General features: G+C 43.5%; 1 protein-coding gene across 3 annotated transcripts in view; it reads right to left on the reverse strand.

Annotated features, from left to right (window-relative positions):
• The window catches only part of ank2a (ankyrin 2a, neuronal), a 79,516-nt gene that overhangs the window by 17,027 nt on the left and 51,494 nt on the right, over positions 1-10,995 (reverse strand). For all 3 annotated transcript variants that reach the window (XM_061713391.1, XM_061713248.1, XM_061713314.1), the window contains 5 exons: positions 10,344-10,421; positions 9,996-10,127; positions 9,239-9,379; positions 8,942-9,152; positions 6,683-6,761 (listed from right to left, as the gene is read on the reverse strand). In XM_061713391.1, the coding sequence (XP_061569375.1) occupies positions 6,683-6,761; positions 8,942-9,152; positions 9,239-9,379; positions 9,996-10,127; positions 10,344-10,421 (641 nt within the window). The remainder of the gene's footprint in view (positions 1-6,682; positions 6,762-8,941; positions 9,153-9,238; positions 9,380-9,995; positions 10,128-10,343; positions 10,422-10,995) is intronic.

Raw genomic sequence — 10,995 nt, forward strand, 5'->3', positions numbered from 1 at the left:
GAAGTGAATCTGGTGAATCTGCTCTGTTCTCATCAAACATGTCATCAAGATAACATCCAAGATCCTCAGCATCTGATAATGTTGATAAAGGTGACTCTGGTCTCTTTTCTGAGTATAGTAAGAAATAGTTACAATACTGATGACTTATTTGACCAAAACTCATGTGAGGAGAGAAAGAATGTGACTGAACTGATGCTACAGATTCTGGGGAGGATGCTCTAAAGTCCATCAGCCAGTCATTTAGGAGAGAAAGGTCCAAATCAGAAGACACAGATTCTGGGGACAAAGCTCTGCTACTAAATAACTGATCCAGTTCAACGTCTGATGAAACTGACTGTGGGGATGCTGGTCTGATTTCATCAAAAAGTCTTTCCAGACACAAATCAGTGCCTTCCCAGTCTGATGATGTAGATTCTGGTGTAATTGACCTCTGATCTGACATGTCTATGTTGCAGGCCAGATGTGTACTAGTGAACTGAGGAACAGGGGAGTCAGGAGAGAGAGGTCTGAGGTCACTTTGAGATTCTGACTCTGGAGAAGATGGTCTGACCTCAGAAACCCAATCATCTATGGAGGACAGACTGTAGTCATGATCTGATGGTGAATGAGGAGGCCATAAACCTCTGAACTCCAGTGATTTGAAGCTTAAAATAGGATCTCTCTGCTTTTCAAATTTAATTCCTCCAACAACATCTGCAGTAGTTTGATGTTTGGTACCAGACAGTGAAGAAGATGCAGTTACATCTGAGTGTTTCAGTTCAGAACCTGAAATAAGTGAATCTGGTGGATCTGCTCTGTTGTCATCATGAACATGTTCAAGACAAGAATGAGAGTTCTCGGAATCAGTTGTTAACAGACGTGAAAGATGGACATTTTCTGAGGGATGTAAGTAAGAGAAACAATGTGCACTAGTTGTTTGAACAGAACTTATGTGAGAAGAAAAGGAATGTAACTGAACTGATGCTACAGATTCTGGGGACAAAGTTCTGCTACTAAATAACTGATCCAGTTCAACGTCTGATGAAACTGACTGTGGGGATGCTGGTCTGATTTCATCAAAAAGTCTTTCCAGACACAAATCAGTGCCTTCCCAGTCTGATAATGTAGATTCTGGTGTAAACGACCTCTGATCTGACATTTCTATGTTGCAGGCCAGATGTGTACTAGTGAACTGAGGAACAGGGGAGTCAGGAGAGAGAGGTCTGAGGTCACTTTGAGATTCTGACTCTGGAGAAGATGGTCTGACCTCAGAAACCCAATCATCTATGAAGGACAGACTGTAGTTATTATCTGATGACACAGACTGTCCTGTTTGTTGTTCATGTTTGTTTCCTCGTACAACATCTGCATATGTAAGAGGTCTGGCAGCAGACAGATGTGAGGATGCAGTTACAGTTACACCTGAGTGTTTGGATTCAGAACCTGAAGGAAGTGAATCTGGTGAATCTGCTCTGTTCTCATCAAACATGTCATCAAGATAACATCCAAGATCCTCAGCATCTGATAATGTTGATAAAGGTGATTCTGGTCTCTTTTCTGAGTATAGTAAGAAATAGTTACAATACTGATTACTTATTTGACCAAAACACATGTGAGGAGAGAAAGAATGTGAGTGAACTGATGCTACAGATTCTGGGGAGGATGCTCTAAAGTCCATCAGCCAGTCATTTAGGAGAGAAAGGTCCAAATCAGAAGACACAGATTCTGGGGACAAAGCTCTGCTACTAAATAACTGATCCAGTTCAACGTCTGATGAAACTGACTGTGGGGATGCTGGTCTGATTTCATCAAAAAGTCTTTCCAGACACAAATCAGTGCCTTCCCAGTCTGATAATGTAGATTCTGGTGTAAACGACCTCTGATCTGACATTTCTATGTTGCAGGCCAGATGTGTACTAGTGAACTGAGGAACAGGGGAGTCAGGAGAGAGAGGTCTGAGGTCACTTTGAGATTCCTCTGACTCTGGAGAAGATGGTCTGACCTCAGAAACCCAATCATCTATGGAGGACAGACTGTAGTTATTATCTGATGGTGAATGAGGAGGCCATAAACCTCTGAACTCCAGTGATTTGAAGCTTAAAATAGGATCTCTCTGCTTTTCAAATTTAAATCCACCAACAACATCTGTAGTAGTTTGATGTTTGGTACCAGATGTTGAAGAAGATGCAGTTACATCTGAGTGTTTCAGTTCAGAACCTGAAATAAGTGAATCTGGTGGATCTGCTCTGTTGTCATCATGAACATGTTCAAGACAAGAATGAGAGTTCTCGGAATCAGTTGTTAACAGACGTGAAAGATGGACATTTTCTGAAGGATGTAAGTAAGAGAAACAATGTTCACTAGTTGTTTGAACAGAACTTATGTGAGAAGAAAATGAATGTAACTGAACTGATGCTACAGATTCTGGGGACAAAGTTCTGCTACTAAATAACTGATCTAGTTCAACGTCTGATGAAACTGACTGTGGGGATTCTGGTCTGATTTCATCAAAAAGTCTTTGCAGACACAAATCAGTGCCTTCCCAGTCTGATAATGTAGATTCTGGTGTAAACGACCTCTGATCTGACATTTCTATGTTGCAGGCCAGATGTGTACTAGTGAACTGAGGAACAGGGGAGTCAGGAGAGAGAGGTCTGAGGTCACTTTGAGATTCAGACTCTGGAGAAGATGGTCTGACCTCAGAAACCCAATCATCTATGAAGGACAGACTGTAGTCATGATCTGATGACAGAGACTGTTCTGTTTGTTGTTCATGTTTGTTTCCTCGTACAACATCTGCATATGTAAGAGGTCTGGCAGCAGACAGATGTGAGGATGCAGTTACAGTTAAACCTGAGTGTTTGGATTCAGAACCTGAAGGAAGTGAATCTGGTGAATCTGCTCTTTTCTCATCAAACATGTCATCAAGATAACATCCAAGATCCTCAGCATCTGATAATGTTGATAAAGGTGATTGTGGTCTCTTTTCTGAGTATAGTAAGAAATAGTTACAATACTGATTACTGATTTGACCGAAACACATGTGAGGAGAGAAAGAATGTGACTGAACTGATGCTACAGATTCTGGGGAGGATGCTCTAAAGTCCATCAGCCAGTCATTTAGGAGAGAAAGGTCCAAATCAGAAGACACAGATTCTGGCGACAAAGCTCTGCTACTAAATAACTGATCCAGTTCAACGTCTGATGAAACTGACTGTGGGGATGCTGGTCTGATTTCATCAAAAAGTCTTTCCAGACACAAATCAGTGCCTTCCCAGTCTGATGATGTAGATTCTGGTGTAAACGACCTCTGATCTGACATTTCTATGTTGCAGGCCAGATGTGTACTAGTGAACTGAGGAACAGGGGAGTCAGGAGAGAGAGGTCTGAGGTCACTTTGAGATTCAGACTCTGGAGAAGATGGTCTGACCTCAGAAACCCAATCATCTATGAAGGACAGACTGTAGTCATGATCTGATGGTGAATGAGGAGGCCATAAACCTCTGAACTCCAGTGATTTGAAGCTTAAAATAGGATCTCTCTGTTTTTCAAATTTAAATCCTCCAACAACATCTGTAGTAGTTTGATGTTTGGTACCAGACAGTGAAGAAGATGCAGTTACATCTGAGTGTTTCAGTTCAGAACCTGAAAGAAGTGAATCTGATGAATCTGCTCTGTTGTCATCATGAACATGTTCAAGACAAGAATGAAAGTTCTCAGAATCAGTTGTTAACAGATGTGAAAGCTGGACATTTTCTGAGCGATGTAAGTAAGAGAAACCATGTTCACGAGTTGTTTGAACAGAACACATGTGAGGAGAAAAGGAATGTAACTGAACTGATGCTACAGATTCTGGGGACAAAGCTCTGCTACTAAATAACTGATCCAGTTCAACGTCTGATGAAACTGACTGTGGGGATGCTGGTCTGATTTCATCAAATAGTCTTTCCAGACACAAACCAGTGCCTTCCCAGTCTGATAATGTAGATTCTGGTGTAAACGACCTCTGATCTGACATTTCTATGTTGCAGGCCAGATGTGTACTAGTGAACTGAGGAACAGGGGAGTCAGGAGAGAGAGGTCTGAGGTCACTTTGAGATTCTGACTCTGGAGAAGATGGTCTGACTATGAAGGACAGACTGTAGTCATGATCTGATGGTGAATGAGGAGGCCATAAACCTCTGAACTCCAGTGATTTGAAGCTTAAAATAGGATCTCTCTGCTTTTCAAATTTAATTCCTCCAACAACATCTGTAGTAGTTTGATGTTTGGTACCAGACGGTGAAGAAGATGCAGTTACATCTGAGTGTTTCAGTTCAGAACCTGATGACACAGACTCAGGGGGCAAACGTCTTGATTGTTGTGTCCTGACAATATCAGTTTGTTCTGTTTGTTGTTCATGTTTGTTTCCTCGTACAACATCTGCATATGTAAGAGGTCTGGCAGCAGACAGCTGTGAGGATGCAGTTACAGTTACACCTGAGTGTTTAGATTCAGAACCTGAAGGAAGTGAATGTTTTTGGTCCAATGTTTGTTCCTTGCTCCTGCCATTTGCAGGTTTTGTTGGGCTGCCCTGTGTATTTCCATTTTCCTGTGAAAATGCGCTTTCATCATGTACTGAAGAACTTTCAGTTGGAAACAATAAAACATATTTTGGTTTCTCTACAAATTCGAAAACAACTGATGTTGATGATTGCAGTCCTTTTAAAATGTGAATAGTTTCAACAGTTTCGTCTTTCTTGTAATCAGAGTTTGAGCTTAAATCGGATGATTCTTTAATCCTACTTAAACTAGGATCCTTTTCCTCTAAGTTGTTTTGATTGGCGTTTGATACTTCATCATCCAACTGATCTGACAATGTTGTATTTGTAGAAGACTGTTGTTCAAACTTTGAAAACCAGTAGGTAAGGTAAGACTGAGTGCTTTCGTTGTCCGGCGTTGGGATTGCAGGTGCGTCTGACTGAACTGACCCTTCTCTCTCACCATGGATAAGTTCTATATCAGCATGTTGTAAACATTTTACACCTTCATCAGCAGCTGATCCGTCATCTGCATTTACATTACCAGTGGGTGAATCTGAAACACCTTTTTCACTCAACCATTCATGATTGAGTGAAAAAGGGCTTGGATTTTCTCCTGAATATTGTAAAAAATAAGTACAGTGTTGGCGCATAAGTTCGGCGCGTGTTGCCTGTGAGTAGAAGAGGTCAAGAAATGAGAAACTGTTCTGAGAACTCTGAGATTCTGGGGAGAACGGTCTCGGATCCCTGTCTGATCCGTGAATAGATGTTACCGTGTCAGGTGAAAACGCTCTTCCACTGGGAGAAGCATATTCAAAATCAGACTTTATAGGTGAGAATGTGCTTGACTCTGTTTTTATGTTCACTTCAGGTACAGTCTTGCTGTATTTTAGTGCCTGAGAGTCAGGGGACAGTGGCCTACATTCATCCCATGACTCAAAGGCCTCAGAAGTTGGCGTGATGTTAAAGTCTTTCGGGCCAAAAGGCTGTTTACGCTCACATGCATGCGACAGAAAGGGATCAAGCTTGCTCTCTGTGATGTGCAGCGTAATTTCTGGTGAACTACATTGGTCGGACATCGAATACAGAGTCGGAGCGTCTTCCAGTATACTGGAAAAATCAGCCATTAAACCTCTTCTTTTACTTATGGGGGAATCAGGTGACATTGCCCGATAATCGCTTATTGACATGACGGATTCAGGAGACGACAGTCTAGACGGGTGCTTATTTAATATCCATTCTTCAGCAGCGAAGGGGCTCGTCTCACTAAAGGGTGAGAACGAGCGCTCTTCAGCTGCCGAAGAATCAGGAATCAAAGGGTGGTGTTCTGTAAAAGTGGAAGGGGATGGAAAGACCAGTTTGAGCTCATCGTGTGGTCCAGTGTGGGTTAAATCCTCCCTATCTGGACTGAGAGAACACCAATCACTGATCATTTTAGGTGAGTTACAAGCCATGTGAGAAGGGTCTCTGTGTGCAGGACTTTGTAGCAAAATAGCCTGCGTTACCTCCATTTGCTTTGGTTTCACCATGCTGTACTTAGCTGTAGCAATGACGGATTCAGCCGACTGGGTATCGTCACTCTCATCAATGAAGGGAATGTTTTCTTTCCATCTGTCCTTTTGCACTTGTTCTATTGTGTTTTCTTTCTTTTTTGATTTGAAAGGCTTGAATCCGATCTTGACATCTGAAACATGTGGTATCTTGTCACGGGCATAGGTTACGTCACAGAACTTGGCCGCGACCTCATCGGTACCCCTGTGAGAGAATCTGCTCTTTTGAACTACATCTGCGTCGTCTTCAGTGACGGCCAGAGTAGGGTTATGGTCCTCTGGCGCTGAAGCTGACACCTTTGGTTCATAGATTCTTCTCTCGCTGGGGCAGCTGAATTCTTCAGAAAGCTCGCTGAAATCACTTTCTGCTTTGTCAGACTCAGACAGGCTGAAGCTGAAGTCTCTGATAGATATGGACGAGTGTAAACCGGGAATTCCTGCCGCTTGGCATTGCTCGTTTTCAGACTGCTTCAGTGGTAAGGTTTGGCTGCGGTCGTCTTTGACTAGCGTACCACCTTGGGGAGACCTGAAGACATGACCTTCAACACCGCTGTCAACTTGTTGCTGTTTCACTTTGGGGTGATAAACCCGAGCTGCTCGGCTCCCTTCTTTGGACTTGGGTAGCGTACTTACTTGCTCATCTGAGATGTTGTGACTTGCAGGTTCGTGTGTCATTACGTCCCTGGAGGTCAACAGGTTAGGGTTCAATTCACTGTGGAACAACAAAATGAAGTCAAAAAACATGACTTTGATGATTCATTTGATATGACAGAGAGCAACAAAATTCAAGGTCGACATTGTTCCACTTCCTAGACTCAGCATGGTGTTGGGCGTCGCCCATATGCCCATGTGAACTCTGGACTTATAAATGTATGAACATGTTGTGAATGTGTATATTCAACTTTGAGACTGCTCAGCCGAAAATCGGCTGTAATGTGCCTCCTAAAATGGCCACCTTGCCATGAACTACAACCCCCAGCATGCCTTGCGTGGGGGGCGGCGCCTACAAGCAGCGCGCATCCAATCGCAACGAGGCACCGATGACGTCACCGCAGCGCGCGGAGGACTCAAATCCCTGGGTTGCTCCTTCATCTTTCTCTTTTTCCTTTCATCAACCGGTGGGTCGGCACGTCCTTTTGGCTCCGGGCCGAAAGGGACCACGACCTCCCCCCCCCCCAAAGGGGGGGGGGTAAGAGGAGAGATCTGCAGCGTGGTCTGGCTGGAGGATCCGAGGATCCACGGCACAGACCGCGGCGCTGCATCCCTCTCTCCCTTTTTCCTCTCTTCTCCACTTCATCTCATCCAAGCTGGATCTTTTGGCTCCGGGCCAAGATCCCATCTCCTTTTCTCCCCCCGGCTGGGGGGAGGTGTAAGGCCCGCATCGGATCGGGCCCGCCCGTTGGACCTGCGGTCCACGGAGCAGCGGTCTCCGGGAGGCTCCGACCTCTCACTAAACTCTGTCCTCTAAGTTTTACAGATCCGAGCTCCCGACGCCCACGCGCTCCCGGCAATCAGATTGGGACACAGCTGCGACTGAACGCTCCGACTGAAGCCCCCCTCCCCGCTCCAAGCCCCTGTCTGCTAACCGCGCAGGGATCGGGACGGACGGCCGGCCGGCGTCTCGCCCGGTTGTGAGCTTTCCCGGGGCCCGGACGGCCGCGCGTCGGCGACCGGCGAGCAGGGAAGCACGGCAGGAGAGACCGGTCCCCCGCCGCGCCTAGGAATGCGTGTGAGCCTCCGTTTGGTCCGGAAGCACGGCCTGGCACGAGGCGGCCCCGCTGCTGTCTAATCCATTTCAGGGGAAGGGACGGCCCCAGTCGACAAAACCCGCAGGCACCCGATCCGGATCCCAGAGGAGACGTGAGCACGTGAGCAGTGATCAGTAGGACTAAGAGCGGTTCCGAACTGTGTGTGAAGTCGTGATCCCTGGTTATCAGTAACTTAAGAGCGTTTTCAGAGCTAAATCTGTGTTCCGAACTGAGATTACCGCATACATCATCATCATTGTTATCATTATCGTGTCTGATTATTTGGTAGTCGTTGTTTTCTGCCGTAGTCACGTTTGAAACGCCCGCGTTTGCCATCCGGTCTAATTGCACGTGGCGTGGTTACAGTCCGCCATCTTTAAACACCGCAGCCATCTTGGTGCAGCCACAATGTTTTAAACCGTAGATGTTCGTTGATACCATGTTTATTATTACATTTGATTCTTTTTTTTCATTCCATGCATTTAACTTTCATTTCATTTTTATTGATTGCTGTTTTTCTAGTTAATTAATGGTTTTATAATAACGTAGTGTGCCATCAGGATTTATTGGGTATTTATTTACATCTGCTTTGATACCCATATGTAAATAAATTCTGATTGATTTTTAATGAGTGGTTGTTGTTATTTCATACAAGACTTGGTCACAAACTGATTGTTTGAGCAGAGCCAGTGTTCGGATCTCACTCCTTCAATCGTTATTCTGTAAGTGATAGTAAGATTTACTGTTCTGCAGGATAATCCTAATCATCTGAGACTGATTTTCTGCTGTGAAGTTATCATTTTTCCCTGGATTAAGGCCCCGGGGTGGTGCCCCTACGAGAATTATTATCATTTTGGTAATTCAATTTGATAAATAGTCATTATTAATTATTAATTATTTAATAGAATTATCATTAGCCTTCGATAACTGACCAGCTTAGCTACCTGAGTTGCACAACAATGGTAAGAAACACTGACCCCAAGACAAGCCAGAGTTAAGTTTTTTCTCCAAGAGAAGAAAGTCAGGACATCATCCAGGGTTGCCGCTTACACATCTAGCATTCAGTCTATGTTCCTACCACCACCCAAGTTGATGAACTGTGTACAAAGTGCAAGTAAAGAATCAGTTAATATAAATAATTTACTGTGGGATCTCAAGCTCCTCCATTAGGTCCCCGTGCATGCTCTCTGAGTGGACGTGTCCTATGGGTTCTGCCCACGAAGGAATATCCAGCAGAGAAGCGACTGACAGGTCTTCTTCAGAAACAGCTGGAGGTGGTCTGCGGTCAGACTCAACCTTCCTCACAAGTCTGGGGCTGTCTGTGTCTTCTTGCACTGAAGACAGGGCTACTGACACTGTAAATTGGACACAATTAATTAAAATTGCAATGAAACACAAGTTGCGCTTATGCTATATAGAACTTTCAAATGGGTATAACTACCTTCACTGTGATCCAGCGTCTTCTCTATTTCTGCATAAGTCCTAGATGTTTGCTCTTGGACGGACTTGTTCATCTGGGTTTCAATAAGATGAACTATGTCCATGCGGTTGATCATGGTTAGTCTTTTAACCAGGCAGTCCTCTGTGGAAAGACAATAAATTCAAGTTAACGCAGCTAATATTTCAGAGAGGGTGTGAATGAAACAAGGAAAGGTACCAAATCATTTATAAATCAAAAACATTTCAAGGAATACCGGCAACATTGACCCTCACATGTTTTTTCCTTCAAGTTCAATTGAGTAATATTTAAGGAAAAATACATATTAAAGGGGACATATGAGTAAATAATGGGGAAAAAACAACATTTATTTGAGTGCTTGAAGTGACTACCGAATACAAAACTGACAGAACGCTGTCACTTTGGGTCGCCTTAGGTCTGAAAGTTTTCGATCAGTGAGCTATTCAGATATTCATGGTCTTCTGACATCACAGACCCAGATAAAACTGGACCTATCCAGCCTCTCCATCCTTATCTCCTCCCTATTTTACATCATGCTGCATTTATTGTACCTTCAAAGTAGGAAGCACAAATCTGTAAGCAGTTTCAAAAGAGGAACACCCATGGAAGAAGGGGTGGAGTTTAGTGGCTGACTCCCCACCTCTAAAACTGGCTGCTATTAGCAGTAAAGACGTGCATCAGCACCTTTATCAACATTATCAGATGCTGCACAACTTAAATCATACAAAGTGGCATGTACCTGTGGCATGTTTGCCTTCCCGTTCGACCCAGCGCTGCAGCAAGGCGTGGCTCTGCTCTTGCAGGGAATTCGGATTTTCTATTCTCACGAGCTGAATTTCATCTCCACTGAATTCGAGTTCTCTTGCAAGCTCTTATGGCACGTAAAAAGTGTGGGATGAATGTGAGGTAATGAAGTAGGAAAAAAAGAACACGTATGATACAATATTTTCAAATGTCCCACCAGTTCTGCAGATTCATCCATTCAGTTCAAATCAAAAGATACAGTACATTTCTTCTCCCTAAAAGGCGTTAAATACTTCACATCCGACTTCAGGGTAGCAAATATATGAATAATTTGACAGCTTACCAGTCCAGCTGAAGCCAAGAAGATCTGCAATGATCGCTAATGTCTCCTCTTTTCTGTCAGCATCATCCTGCCAATCAACTTAAAAAAAAATGCCATCATAGCCAAAAGGTAAGTTTGACCATTATTTCCAACTCTTAAAGGGTAAAATATCATTAAAAATGAATGCAGTAACACTTTTTTCTGTATTGCAGTGCATGTCATGTAAGATTACTACTATAGGTTCAGTAATGTAGGATAACTTTAGACTCTCATTTGCTGAGGACTATGCTATAGGCTGCTATCGAAATGTGAAGCTGTGATGGTGACATGGATGACAACATAAAGGTTGGACTGAGAGGTGTTCATGTGCATATGGGAAACTACTATTTGGTCACAATAAGTACAACTTATTTTCTGATGAGTAGTGTAAACAATGCCATTAATGCGCTTGTTAATAGTGCTTGCCATGTGCTTGTTAATGTTAGTGAAGCTTTAGTATTAGCTCTGAGAACAGCCAGTGTGCATCAACATTTTCAAAGCTAGTTCTTGAACTGACATGAACATTCAATCTTGAGATTACGTTTACACAAAGTTGGACTGGAAGGTAACTTTCCAAAACGCAAAAAAACATACACTCACATAAACTCGTGGACAAACTCATAACACCAAAACA

The sequence above is a fragment of the Cololabis saira genome, chromosome 1 (genome assembly GCF_033807715.1).
Source record: "Cololabis saira isolate AMF1-May2022 chromosome 1, fColSai1.1, whole genome shotgun sequence".
Taxonomy (NCBI): domain Eukaryota; kingdom Metazoa; phylum Chordata; class Actinopteri; order Beloniformes; family Belonidae; genus Cololabis; species Cololabis saira.